Source organism: Charadrius vociferus, unplaced genomic scaffold (genome assembly GCF_000708025.1).
Source record: "Charadrius vociferus isolate BGI_N301 unplaced genomic scaffold, ASM70802v2 scaffold134, whole genome shotgun sequence".
NCBI lineage: Eukaryota > Metazoa > Chordata > Aves > Charadriiformes > Charadriidae > Charadrius > Charadrius vociferus.
Genome location: NW_009648333.1, coordinates 4,746,141 through 4,761,049, shown reverse-complemented (window position 1 = coordinate 4,761,049; position 14,909 = coordinate 4,746,141). Strand labels below are relative to the sequence as shown.

General features: G+C 45.3%; 1 protein-coding gene across 1 annotated transcript in view; it reads left to right on the top strand.

The window, feature by feature from the left end:
- The first annotated feature begins 12,962 nt into the window (after positions 1-12,962).
- Positions 12,963-14,909, top strand: part of LNX1 (ligand of numb-protein X 1, E3 ubiquitin protein ligase) — a 70,976-nt gene continuing 69,029 nt past the window's right edge. Inside the window, exon 1 of the mRNA XM_009884979.1 lies at positions 12,963-13,348. Within this exon, the coding sequence (XP_009883281.1) occupies positions 12,963-13,348 (386 nt within the window). The remainder of the gene's footprint in view (positions 13,349-14,909) is intronic.

The following is a 14,909-nucleotide window of genomic DNA, read 5'->3' as shown; positions in this document are numbered from 1 at the left end:
TTCCCTAGTTTTTGCTTTTCACACCTACAGCTACATGATATAGATACTGTTGAGATGCTGATGTTAAAAAATATGAGTGATGACGTTATTTTATTTGCGGTTCTCCTTCAAAGCTAATTTTTATTTGTAGCTTTTTGTAATATATGTTTAACAGTATCAGTTCACACAGGATTTTGCAAGTAGAATTCAGTGCTGGAAAGTATCTTGTAGCATAGCTTTGAGTTTTCATATTTTCAGTCTGATGAGCCATCTAATCATACTACTGCTATTTAAAAGAATATCACTCTTTAGATCCAGTCAAAAAGGGTCTGAGGCTCTGAAAGAGCTATGACTTGTAGGAGGAATTTCAAAGAATTAAAAATTCCTCTTGCCTGCCGGTATGCAGCAGATCACATCGGTGTGGAAGGATGCAGGAAGCAGGACAGTTTGAGCACGTAATTCCTAATTGGTTTCTCATCACGGGATTAAGCAGCACATTTGTCTCCACATCCACAGAACCGGTTCTGGAAGCAGATATTAATTCAGCCACAGACTTAACTATCTTTCCCAGGCTGGTGTCACTCGTGTGTCCTGGCTGACAAAACCTTAGTAAGCCTCTTCATTTTAAGGAGAATGTTACAAGGCCATCAGCAACTCATGCATGTTAATTAGCAATGGACTTTATCTGGGAGTTCCCACAAAGCCCCAATTAAAGCAGTGATGAATCAAGTCCAGTGAGTAGTACCATACTCAGGGATGCTGTTTCTTAGCAGCAGATGAGGAGAACCAGGCTCTAGAGGATGTGTGTTGGTAGCTGAGGGCTTGGTCACTGTAATAAACAAGATTTATTTGCTGAGACATTTGTTGGAAAGGGATCTTAGTCATTATCCTGCTGCAAAAAGGTGCTCTGGAATGGAAACTATTGCACAGCCTTAGCTAGAGAGCTGCTTCCACTCCTGCTCGAGTACTTCGTGTCTCCCCAGTTCTTTCCATTTGGAAGACAGTTAATAAGCTCTAGTGCATAGCTCGCTCCCAAAAGAGCAATAGGGACTATCAGCAGATATAAATGGGCACTGTCAGCACTACTTCATAAGAGAGATAACTGAGTCAAAGACAGTGTGCTGTTTGTTCAAGACCCAAAAAGTAACCTGTGTTAGCACCAGAAAACTGATAACCAGACCACAGTAGCTGGGCTGCTGGGTTCAGCTTCTTCAGTGCGCAATACGTTTCCCTCCTTCAAATGGCGCATTTTTCTTAAATGTGGAATTCAGCACTTGGCATTGCAAAATGCCTGTAAGCTCATCCAAACTTCTTTCCCTTGCTTTCTGAAATTCCTGTTTCCAGCTGCATATTGTGTGGTTGCCTATTATTTAGGAGGCTGCCTCTGGCCTGTACTACTCTCCTAAACTGTTGAAATTTACTTGTTGACTACCCCGCCTGGGCATGTGCCCTCCTTTTTGCATGTTCCTGAATGGGACTGGGCCCCGGCAGCTGTGACCCTGCAACTGGGTGGCAGAGAATGCTTTCAGATTGCGTTATTTTAAAGAGCAGAGTGTCACTGTTTCATGCAATTCTTCAATAGAGACTGTTTTTCTGGTTAGAATTTGTGTATTCAGTCCTTTTTTTGTGGATTCAAGTGGCAGGAGAGGGAAATAGTAAGACAGAGATATAATTTGTTATAGACAGTTACAGACCTATAACTTAAAAGATACATTATATATATAATCTTTAGTAATAATAATTATATATAAATCATAGGTGCAACATAAGTAGAATTGAGATACAGGTGATTGAACCCTTGCTCCGTTGAACTTGCTTAATTTTGCCATTGAGTGCAGTGAGCCAGAGGTTTTACCTAAAGCATTCTGTTGCTTAGACTGGTCACACTGGGGAGCCCACTGCTGCAAGCCGCTGCTGTCCCCCTGCGGGTCCATATTCATCAAGCAAAGGATGCGGTCCTAGAAGTCAAGAGTTTGTGAGGGCTTTCCCTCAGGTCAGGTCTGAGACCATCTCTGTGGCCACACTGCTGCACAAGGACTCTTGTGATGGAGACCGGGCATCGGCATCACGGGAGCCTGGCCCCACAAGGTGGGAGCAGCCGGCTGCCCCGTCCCCTGCTCACCTAACCACGCTGCTGGCTGCTCCTAAAAAAGGTCCCCACAGGGTGTTGCGAGAAGTCATTAAGTAGTTTGTCAAGCATTAAGAGACTCCTGGATCAGAGGAGCAGTTGTAAAGGCACGGTGTAATTAAAGCACGGCTTACTTCATTGCGTATTATTAGCAGGGTTATCTTGCACATGTTCTGCACTTTGTAGTTATTAAATGTTATCTCGTGGTCCCATGTGAGAAGATGCTGTGTGGTCTGAGGGCGGCAGGCACCGTGGCCATGGGAGGTAAGGTGAGGTCTAAGGCTTCAATGTCCTCCGGGGCAGAAGTCCTCCACTGCTGCTTTCTGCCTCAGCCCTTTCTGCCTCAGCCCTCTCCAGCAGCTCTTCCCACCCCTGGGGCCGAAGGGCAGAGAGGTGACATCGCCCATCTGCCTTGCTGACCAACTTGGGCCCCTGGGAGAGGATTGTGAAGAGAGATTAAGACTTATTGTGAAGCTGTATTAAATTAAGATTTTCACGTTCCCATGCATTTCGCTTTTACTGCGTTGTTATTTTCAAGTTAAGTAGGGCAGGCCCACACAGAAGACACGTGGTCAGCGTGCCGGGTTGTTTGTGCAGATGCTGCAGCTCTTGCAGCAGTTCTGTGTTGCGATGCGTTTGTCTGCGCGGAGCAAAGATCTAGCAGGGGAGTTCAGGTGCTCTCGGGATGTCTTTGTGCTGGCTGAGCCACTCGCACATCACGAAGCTGTGAGTTGGGCAGGTTGTCCTTCATCCTTACCCACATAAATGTCATTCTGCAAAACCACGGTTGGAGTTTGCACCACAAAAGAGAGAAAAGCTACTTTAAAGCGTTTTAGAGGGTGCTGAGGGTGGGGTGGGTTGTTGGGGGTTTTTTTGGGTAGATGTTCTTGGTCCCACAGATTGGGAAATCAACAAGATTACTTACCTGCTGTCTGAAGACACAGAGTCTTCAAAGCGTGGTGAGCAAAACATTTTGATTGGGACAAGCAAGTCTTCTCTGAGATTAAATAGCACTGGCAACCAGGGTGCTACCATCCAGCTGTGCCTTCCATCTAGCCCAAGCATGATCAACCCCTGTTCCCAGCTCCCCAGTATCCCCTAGCCCCTTACCCTTGCGTACTGGCAGCAGCTTGCAGTCACATTGATGGTCATTTTTTCCCCTGATGGACCAGGGTCACGGGGAGTTTTGCTGTGCTCTTTCAACAAGGCCACCTCAGAGAGTAGCTGAACAATCCATGGTGGGAAGGGGTATCTTTGTTCTTCTCAAAGAGGCTGGGTACATTTGGCTTTGGGACCACAGTAGAGAGTGTATCCACTCATTAGAAAGCCAGAAAGCAAGGGCCATGCCTGGGGAGAAACCTTTTTATTCAGACAGTTACCTCTGCTGATGGTATGGGCTGTGTCAGCGCCTGTGCTGCTGTACGTGGTAAGGCACGGAAGCTGGAAGTGGGGAAGGGGAGGAGAACAAGCTCTTTGGATGACATATCGGGGTTCAGTGGGCAGAAGAATTAGTGAACACTGTTTCCCTGTGGCTTTGTCTAATATGGTGTAGCTCCATCATTTAATTTTTCTTCAGGGCTGGCTATACATAGTTCCTCTTTCCTGCCTGTCTTTGTTGATATCCAGTGTGGTTTGGGTTCACTCTGCAGCCTTGCTTTTTGTGGGAACATTAGGTTTTTTTTATTCTCTCTCTTACCCAGTCACCTACTCTCGTGGTAACTGTGACAATTTAATGTATATGGAGGCTTCTGCCATTCTGTCAGAGTGGGCTGAAATTGAAAAATGTATCCAAAAGGTACTGGGGAGAAAAAGAGTAGGAGTGAACAAAGAGACAGGCAGAGAGAGAGAACAAGTGCAGAACTGCCCTATTTCTTTAGGAAACAGGGCAGAAGCAGTGCCATGGAGTTAATATCAGGAACAAAATTCATACTGAAGGCGCAGAGCATTTTATTTTATTTTTTTCATTTTAAAGCAAATGCATTTTATTCCAAGTTTTGCACTTTGCTCTGCAGCAGCAAGGTCTTTGTGTAGTGTCTCGCTGTTGCGATGTACCCAGTATGGGTCCGTATATGCCTGGGGGCTCGGCTCTCTGGATTGAGGAGCACCTTGGCTGGAGCACCCCGTAGCTCCACAGTGGTCCTCAGGTCCACATTTCTTTGCTCTGAAACACAGGAGGAGGGTGATCAGACACTCATCGCAGAGACACACCAGCCACACCTGGAGCAAGGACCAAGGATGCGCTCCCTCACGCACTTTGCATGGACTGCTGTACCTATTCCCAGCTACCGGCGCCTTGAAAGGCGGCTGGGTCATACAGTTATCCAGCCACACAAACACAGTTTGGTGATATGGTCAAATGGCTGAAAGCAAACCTGTGGTATTTGTGAGGTTGCCAGCCTTGCCAAAGCCACAGCCGGAGCAATCCACAGAGCTGGAGCCCTAACGCTCCTTTTGTTACATAACTAGCGAGGCAATTTTACAATTTAGTATGCGAAATGCCGATGGCATTTATTATGTCAATTAGGGTGAGCACGTGTTTAGGAAGCACTTTAGGAGTCAATCGTAATTGCTTACATAGTCTGGCTTCGGCCACATGATTGACTTCCTTTGAGCAGGTAGAGCGTGTGCCTTTGAGCAGCAGTTGCCCACAGGCTGTCCCTTCTGCTGCAGCCCGTCTGCGCACCTGGAGCCAGAGCTTCTGGTTCTGGGGTAAGCTGTTGATCCTGGTCTGGGTTTACTGAAGTTTGAGGGAAAAAAAAGGCAAGAAACAGGAGTTATTACCTCAACCGGCACCGTATTTGACAACCAGAGACATGCCAGCAATAAGTCTTCTCAGAAATACTACCTTCTGCTAAGGTGAGTCCATTCATAGGACACGTTGCTTGCAGTGCGGGTAGGCTAACCTGAGGATGCGTACGGTCCTATTCAAATCTTCTCTTCACTCGAATCTTGTCCAGCTGTTTCTAATATTCTCACATTGCTTCTGGGCTGACTTTTTTCATCTTAACATGCTGAGTTAAGTTTTGTATCCATGAGATCCTCAGAAAGAGCAATTCAGGGTTGCGTGGGCGTGCAAGAGAGAGACAGGCAAAAAAGCAGAACGTATTTCCATACATTCCTAACAGACGTTTCAGATACATAATTCCACAACAAAAAAAAACTTTTCAAGCGTTGGTTTATTCTGTAAATTCCAGCATGAGCCACAGAGAAAATATTTTTTTTTTTCAAACAATCTGGTTCTGTTTTTTGAAGTTATTGTGCGTGCAGGCACAGTATAACATTTCTGTTAGGTTTCACAGCTTGAGCTACAACTTAAAAAGTGGGGGTTATTCACCTACTGTACTGTTGGATTTTTCTATTCAGTTGGAAATGCCTTTCATCACTAAAGGCTCTGAAAAGTGCTTTGATTGTTCAAAAAAAACTTTTCAAGCGTTGGTTTATTCTGTAAATTCCAGCATGAGCCACAGAGAAAATATTTTTTTTTTTTCAAACAATCTGGTTCTGTTTTTTGAAGTTATTGTGCGTGCAGGCACAGTATAACATTTCTGTTAGGTTTCACAGCTTGAGCTACAACTTAAAAAGTGGGGGTTATTCACCTACTGTACTGTTGGATTTTTCTATTCAGTTGGAAATGCCTTTCATCACTAAAGGCTCTGAAAAGTGCTTTGATTGTTATAAACTCTGAGAAGGACTTTTTGACTAATAGTAACTTTGAAAAACCAGCTGTCTTAAAGCTGGGGCCTGGCGGAGGAGAGGTTTTGGAGCTTCTGTTTGTTGTCTCAGAGACATTCTGTACTGATGTGCTGAACTTTTGAATACAATTCTTTCCCTCTAAGAGCCAGGTCTAACAGTCTTTCCTGCAATCTTAAAAGTCAAGCTGAATTCCTATCTGCTAAATCAGTGTCTCCAGGATACTCAACTCTTCTCCAGCTACTGACTTTTTACCTGGAGGTATGCATCTCACCTCCATGGGTAACAAATCTCTGTTGAAGATGGTCTACGACTGATTACACCTCAGGCAGAAAGAAAACGTTGTGACTTTTCTATAGGTAGAATAGATTTAAAAATACAGGGGAGGGGGGAAAAAGAGAAAGATACATGGAGGAGGAATGCTGGTCCTAAGATGTGATGAGAAGGTTTTAGGCACTTTAGTGTTTTATAAACTTCCTTTGAACAAAGTTTGAAATCTAGGCAGACTGACTCACCCCTTTGGCCTTAATTGCAACTATGCCAAGGTTGGTACAGATTATTATATGATATTTTTTAGCCAGATCCTTGGAATGTGAATCACTGTCTTTTTGGATGGAAAATACCCTATAACAGGTATTACTGGACTATGGGTCATTCTGTAATGTTTTCCACAACTGTTGCCCTGTATTGTGAAACAAATAGCCTGCCTGATGGTGTCCAGAATAAGTACTACCTTGAACAGTAAAGTCAGTGTAATCTATCAAACCCTTCAGTCCGAGAGGTGCAATTAGCAGTGCAAAACATAACGGGAAAGCTGGGAGGCCTGCTACCAGGAAAAAACAGTTTGATGAAAGATGATAAATTAAAACAGCATTAAAATTTATCTAACTAATGGCAAACAGTTTTGTATAAGCATTCAACCTGATGCGTCATTATGAAACCCTGAATGTACAATAGGTGTAGTGATTTTGTAATCTGGATGCTCACAGGAGTAGTAAGGGCTGTGCTCGCCTGAGTATCATCCCAGCCAACCCTGCATAACCTGAGGGGTTTGTGCTTTTGCTAGTGGGTGAAGGAGGACCTCTGCTCCCTCCTGGCTGTGATCCACTCTTCTCCCCGTTGTGGGTGAGCCACTAGATGGGGACAATGCCCACATCTCCTAACCTGCCCACCTCTAGCCACGGGCTGCTGGGCTGAGGTGTCCTTAAAGAGTTAAAGGTGCCAACTCTGCTAGCAATTTTGACAGTACAGTGCCGTGCTGCACTGCATAAAAGGATGACTGTGACTTATATAGAGGTGCACATTTGTCCGCAATAACAGCCCATGCAGGTGCTGGGGAAGGACTGCAGCCCGACTTTGTTATCACAGTCTGACTAAGTAGAGCACGACAGCTCTGTTGGTAGTACCCGTACCTCTTGTGAGGCTGTGCAGCAGAGAAACAGGGCATGAAAAGGCATCCCCTTTTTATCAGTGGATATAGGATTTGTTATGGACATGCTTAGAGTCCAAAACGAAAACAGCAGCATTAATAAAATGTGTTACTTAAATACACACAGAGGGGAAAAAAAAAAAAACAAAACAGACAACAAAACAAACCAAACTCAACTAAAACAAACTCGGTGACTGGAGCACCTTTCTTATGAGGAAAGTCTGAGGGACTTGGGTCTTTTTAGTCTAGAGAAAAGAAGACTGAGGGGGGATCTTATCAATGCTTATAAATGCTTAAAGGGAGGGTGCCAGGGGGATGGGAACAGTCTTTTTTCAGTGATGCCCAGTGATAGGACAAGAGGTAATGGGTGCAAACTTGAACATAGGAAGTTCCACTTTAACGTGAGGAGGAACTTCTTTCCTTTGAGGGTAGTGGAGCACTGGCACAGGCTGCCCAGAGAGGTGGTGGAGTCTCCCACTCTGGAGACATTCAATACCTGCCTGGACGCCGTCCTGTGCAACTGCTGTAGGTGACCCTGCTCTGGCGGGGGGGGGGTGGACTAGATATCTCCAGAGGTCCCTTCCAACCCTTTCCATTCTGTGATTCTGTAATATTTGGTAATCTTACTGTGCTATTCAGAACCCACTTTCCCTTTGCACTCTGGCCACCCTTTCCCTGGACTCTGAGGATTTCATTATCCCCAAGCCATGCTACTTCAGAGCAACTGGAGCTAAAATCCTCTACCTGTTTTGCAGCTCCTCTGTGTCACTCCTTCATTTTCCAGTGACGCCCGTTCACTGGCTTGTCTTTCACCATTTGGGATTTAAGCTGGCCACTGCCCTTCCAGGCTCTGCATCACTGTTTCTCTGGCCTTTAGGCATCTGCTTATTCCTCCCTGCGTTGGCCGCTTCCTCGCTATCTTTCATCACTTAATTCTTTCTCTTTTAGATTTGGTTACTCATTTCTTGCTACCGGAAGCTTCTTCCATTTTGTGCCACGCTACTTCCAAGTGCAGCCTCCTGAACTGCCAGGTTAATATTTTACGGTGCAGCTGGGCGGAGGCAGCGGGGCTTTGCCACTCTGCTGGGCAAGCCCTCCTCTTGCTACGCTGCCACCAGTGTAACCGTGATGGTAAGTCAGGATTTCAGCTTAAGGTTGCTTAAATGCTTCATTGGGATGGGACAACCACGGGCTTGGCTGTGCAAGGAAATGAGAGGCGTTCTCTCTACCTGCTCTCCATGTTTACTGCCCATGCTTTTTGTCTGAGTTTGTTTTACGATTCTCTTAAACACTTCTGGTGGCTGCAAATTCCTAAGCGGTGAAGACCCATAAGATGCAAAATACTGTTGAGTAACTTTTTTAAAAATTGTGTTACCTGTGTACTGGCTTTCACTGTGGTCACAGCCCTGGGGGTTATTTCATGCCCTGGTGTGACCATTCTCATTCCAGCTTGTGGCTTAAAGCTTGGCGATATGGATATCCAGGATGACAGCCATAGAATAGAGTCACAGAATGGTTAGAGTTGGAAGGGACCTTAAAGATCATCTAGTTCCTAACCCCCTGCCACAGGCAGGGATACCTCCCACTAGACCAGGTTGCTCAGCCTAGTGCTCTTCCTTCATCATTTGCACCATATTCCTGTGGTGCAAGTCTCTGACTTGGACTGGAGCTTGATTTACTGTAGTGTCACAACACTGTGAAATTATTACAAATCAGTATTTGATTTTATTTATCTAAACCCTGCTATGCTAGGCATTGTACAATTATGCTAAATCTGGGACCCAATTTGTCGAAAACATCCTGCAGAACAGCGAAGCGGCAAACGCTGGTGGTGTCTTCTTGGGCATGGCACCACCACCACCATGTCTAAATGTTCCTCCTGCTAATCCGCCGCGCAGCAACCAGTCCCTGCAAAGACGTCTCCTGCTGTAAGCCAGCGTGAGACTGCCAAGGTGACATGCTCACCCTGCTGAGGTTGCCAGCGGTGTTGACACTCACTGCAGACGGATGTAGGATTCCTTCCCCATCCTTTCCCCTCTCCTCTACCCCCAAGCACGGGCCTCAAAGAAGAGACTTTCAGCCAGGTAATAATTGCCTTTTTTCACTTAGCTGTGGTTTACCATCTAGCTGTACAGGGTTCCTTGCTCAAAGTGTATTATTATTCATAGTTAATAGAAGAAGTATAAGTACACACTGGTTATCAGCGGGTCAATTTTAAACCCCTTTTTCCTTCTCTTCTACATTGTCCAAGAGGAACCGTTAGCAAAACTTAACACCAAGGCTTTAGGTTTCCTAAAAGGACATGAAATTAATTATGTAGCTTGTTATGACAGCACATAAATGTTATAAATACAAATGACTGCAAACATTGCAAACGTCTGCCTCTGACTGAATCCGTGCAACAGCTCCATCACATGCCCTCAGTGCTAACTCCCGTGATGGTATAATTGCCTCCCAAGGACAGACGGCGATCATTTCATTGCTTGATATGTCCAGCAATTTAAGAAGGTTCATCATGGGTGAACACAGACCAGATTAGCCAGAAGAGGCTGATAGATTTTTTTTTTTTTTTTTTCAGAATTTATGTGGTTATCTGAACTAAATTGTCTAAATAACAGAGGCCATAGGACTTGTACTAAGTCCTCCTAAGAATTCAATGCCTGTTACTAATTAACATGGATGGTTTTGTTTCCCTGCGTTGTAGCAAGTATTTGTAATTTATGTAAACATTGTATAATTCAGGTACAGCTCCCTGCACCTGCACCTTTTCACTACCAATGCACTATTAGCATGTCAGGTTCCTAAAGAGCACCCATAATGTGCCCAGGACAGCCTGGCTTCGTGTCCACTGGGGCTTCACAGAATCACAGAATGGTCAGGGTTGGAAGGGACCTCTGGAGATCATCTAGTCCAACCCTCATCTCTCCAACTCTCATCATTTTTCCTGCAGCAGAGTACGGCCTTAGGGCAGCGATGCCTCTCTTTCTCCATTGTCATTGCGGAAATATTTGTAGTCGCTTCAGAGCTGTAGCGCCGTTCCCAGTTGTACCTAATTTGTGTCAGGGGAGTTGACGTGTTGTACATGCAGGAGCTAAGGAGCGGTACTTTCTGGATACTTTGAGGGCACGAGGGTGGCAGGGGGATGTCAGGATGCCCATCCTCCTGTTCCTGTGGGCTGCTCCTGCCTCAAAGCAGGGCTTGGGGGCCGGCTTTCAGCAGACTTGCTGATGGGACCTGCATGTTGAGTGTCCTGCCAGCAGGGAGGCAAGAGTTACTGTCCTTGGGAATTTCCATGAGGGAATGAAATGTTGGGGTTGGCCATATTCTGGTGCGTGGTGCATGGGGAGAGCACCTACATGGGTCCACCTGTGTGTGCTGGTACAAGAGGATGTGGCAGGAGAGTGGAGAACCAGCATGATATTGCCCACTCCCCTGGTTTCCCTGGGTGCAAGGCTTCTTGAAAACGTAGGAAAGAACAAAATTCACAAAGCAATGCTGGTTTTGTCGTGCTTTATTGGTTTCTAATTAATTTTGTGGCTATTTTTAGAACCCTAATCCCACAAATTCCTAAACTGCGTATTGCTATTCTTGTAAGCGGTCCTGTTGACTTCGGATGGGCTCCTTCCGTGAGCGAGGGGTGCGGAGAGCAGCTGAGCGCTCTCCCCCTCACTCTGCAAAATGCAGCTGCCAGTAGATCGAACACCAGTTCGGGGCCACCCTGCTTCATCAAGAAGTTGGCCAAGAGCTGCCTACCAGGAGTCACTTGTGGTGCCCAAACAGTCCCCACCTCAGCTTCATGATCATCTTTTCTTTTGCTTCATTTTTCTGTGTGTCACCTTAGAAGAACCAAACAAAACGGATTTTAATTCCTGTATTAAGATAGCAGGTAGAGCTGTTTTCTGAGCTATAGAAAGATGTTTGTTTCTTCCCAAAGAGCTGTTCATAAAGCTCTGGTGAATATTTTTACAAAAGCAAATGTTTACCACAGTATAGAGTATTTTAAATATTTGCAAGAATTCTAATTTTTATTCAAATGGAGCTACTGCTAATCAGGAGACATAGTTTATGCAGAACTCAGGCTTGCAAGCAAAAAATATTATACAGCCACTTAGCATAATTGCTACATAAGAATAGGATCTAGCAAAGTATTAAAGTGAATGTCTGACATTTAAGCATCTGGTTATAGTTAGTGGGGATATCATTTTACCTTTATGTCAGAAAACCCCTGCCACGTTAAAGTTTAATTTCTCAGGTTTAGAGCCCATGAGTTTTGCATAAAAATAAGGTTTAATTTTATATGAAAATGTGCTCTGTCATAGTCAGATTAGATTTTTTTATTCTTTCCCTCATTTGCCCTTAAACGTGGGTGTCTGAGGCTGACATATTGTCTCAGCAAATTAAGTCAAGCTGGAAGCAAGGGTACAGTGTTACGGCAGAGAGGCAAATAAGATTTACATTTTCAAGCAAGAGTGGTAATTAGGCCATTGCATATTTTATATCTTCGTGTTTGTTTTCAAAGCGGTATATCAAAATAAGCATAGATGTAATGAGACGTAAGTGCTCCAACGAGCAGTAGGGGTTCATCAAGTAAAAACTACAAATTACTTTTCAGTTTTGCCGCCACCCAGAGAGTTTACATCTTTAAAATACCAGCAGGCAGGTGCTCTGGCCAGAGCTAATTGGGTCTGTAGTTATGGTCACACTGGGTTTCTGTAATACAAACTATTAAGGGAATAGGCCTAATTTTGAGTGATACAGCACTTGGCATTGTGTTGTGGACTCCACGTCAGCGCGTGAGGTATTTGGTGCTTTGGGAAGTACAATGAAGTTTTGAGCTGGTTATGCTGGTGTAGATGATTATAACTGTTTGGCTTGAGGCATCTAGAGCAGCGCCACGGGAGGATAAGCAGACAAGCTTTGAACGCAGGGTCCCACGTCCCCAAGACAAGACAGCGAAGATCTGAGCTCTCCCCAAAATACATTCTTGCTGCCTGTAGCGCCACTGTGCATAATGTAACAGATGGGGTCTTGTGTTCAATGGTTTTGAAAATCAGAGAGATCCGCTGCTGCTGTGGGAAGAGGAGGGTTTAGAGGGTCCCAAGATCTAAATCCTCATGACCTCAAGAGTGTCCTCCCTCTGGCTGCGTGTACAGTGCCTGCATGCTTGTTTGTGTTAGGTGAAGCTGCTACTCTCCCCCGCGGGGCTGAGCAGGCGGCTTGGGCAGTAACCATTATTCTCACCTATATTTCTGCCCACAGTCCTGCAATGTTTGCCTACACACGATGCTGCTGCTTTTCCAGCATAAGTAGTGTAACCACAAAATGAGCTGACTGGAACTGCAATTACATGCTAGTTTAAGGTTTTCAACCATTAAATACCTGTAGTATTTCTCTCTATGTTCATAGCTTTCTTTACAGTGAGAGTAATTGTGTAAATTGAGCTAGATTAAAGAAAAAATAACTCCTTAGAGTTAACTCAGTCTTTTTTTTTTTTTTCTGCCCCCTTTTTGGCTTCCCCCTCCCATCCCAGGGATGCAATCCTTCCCCAATACCTGCTAAGCTACTACTATCCAGATACGTACTGTAAGTACGGTAAGAGAAAACAATCCGGACCGTAACCCTTCGGCTTTCTTCCCCACAGATCTGATGGCACACAAGCCTCGCTGCAGCTCTCACCGATAGAAAACAGGTCGGGTATTCCCCTCTGCCCTCTTTTGAATTGCCTCAATTCTGATTATGAGCCAGAAAGAAGAAGAAATGGAGGAGGGCTCCCCGCCACTCTGTGTCACCTGCGGCCAAGCGCATTTACCGGAAGAAAACCACTTGTACAGCTACACCGAAGAAGTAGATGATGATCTGATATGCCACATTTGCCTGCAACCTCTGCTTCAGCCGTTAGACACGCTCTGTGGTCACACCTTCTGCGCAGCCTGCCTTACCAACTTCCTCGTGGAAAAAGACTTCTGCCCCATGGACCGCAAGCTTGTGATTCTCCAGACGTGCAGGAAGTCCAGCATACTAGTGAATAACCTCCTGGACAAGCTAATGGTTAGCTGCCCTTTCACAGAACACTGCTCAGAGGTCGTGCAACGCGGTCACCTCGAACAGCATTTCCAAACCCAGTAAGTTGTTGTTGCTAGATCTTTTTTTCCACTCTTTTTCTTAAGGAGAGCAAAAAGCGTCTTCAATTAATGCTGATTAAAATAGACAATTAATGTAAAGAAAGATTTATAGGTTTCAGTCCCAATGAACGCCTACAGCATCATGAATTTAGAGCTGAATTTAGCCCATTTATATGATGATATCTCACTCTTTTTTTTTAGAATCAAATGCATTCAAGGTACCTCATGCTATCATTAGCAGCTCTGAGCGGATACCTTGTGGTTAGCTGCATAATGGAAGTGTGCATTTAGCTATCCAGAGAGATCTGTGAGTTTTGGGAAGCTGAGCTATCATAAATATTTCAGTCGTACATTAAGGGTTTTATAATTGCCCTTTCTTCAATCCTTTTTTGAATCACAAATGACCTATATGAGAAGTAGAGCAGAAAATACTCCGGTTTGGTATTGGTCTTTGGAGTCGAGCGCTCCTTTCTTCCAGGTGAGCACTTTCCCGTCTACGGCACCATGGGGCTCACAGAGCCCCAGCATCTCTGATGCAGCGTGGAAGTGCTGCCCGGCTGGAGTCCCCCTCCAGGCTGACCTCTCCTGGTGGCCAGGACACCCTCTCTCCTGCCTCTGGGAGAGATGTCTCCAGGGAGCAGTTTGGTTCCTCTGCAAGGAGAAAACTGATGGTGAATGGTCTTCTATTTTGCAGGATGAAAGCATGTGCTGCTGCTTTGGTCTTGCATCTTCTGTCTTTTGAAAAGAAGGCAGAAGAGTAAAGAGATACATTCAGGGCTGTGCTTTCTGCCAGCAGACAAATGCAGATTTGAGGAGAGATGGGGTCTAAGAGGTGTCCTTTTTGACACATGACTTCCCCTGTGGTTTTCAGGTGTGATTTGTGCTCCTAGGTGCGTTGCGGAGGAAGCCTTGGGCAACCAGCTCAGGGCTCCAGACTGGGACTGGGGACACATTCCTGCACAGACATGGTAGTGCTGAGGGTCAGAGCACCCCTGGTGATCAGGCTGGTGAGCCGGAGCACGGAGGTCTGTTCACATGGCTGCAGGCTTCTGGATCTTGAAGCCCATTAACTGGAAATGGCTCTGCAGCCTGCCATTCAAACACAGCCCCCTTTGAACTGGAGACCTCATTTGCCGGATTCTCATGAGGAATTTATTCACTAAAGATATTCACTGAAGTTATGGTGGTTTAACCAATCAAAAAAATGTGACTCTCTTGCATTACTAAAGCTGAAAAAAAACTAGCAAAGGGTTTCTTGACACCTTGCAAAGGTCAAGAGCCCATTTTTTACATGCTAGAGACTTGGTGTTTGTGATTTTGGGTGCCCTTGGCCCATCCAGTTCTGGACCTGGCTTTCCCTGTTGAGGGTGCTGCTGTCTCATGGCCCATGGCGTACAAGGTGGTGGCTGCAGCCTCCCGGCCAGCAGTGCTCTGCGGCGTTAGCTTTCTGCTGATAAGGGGAAAAATTAGCAAAAAGTTACTTATAATTTTCTGCCTTTGGTCAGTACTTCTCTGACAGACCTCAAATACAGATTTCAATAGTCATGCAGGTAAAGCGACT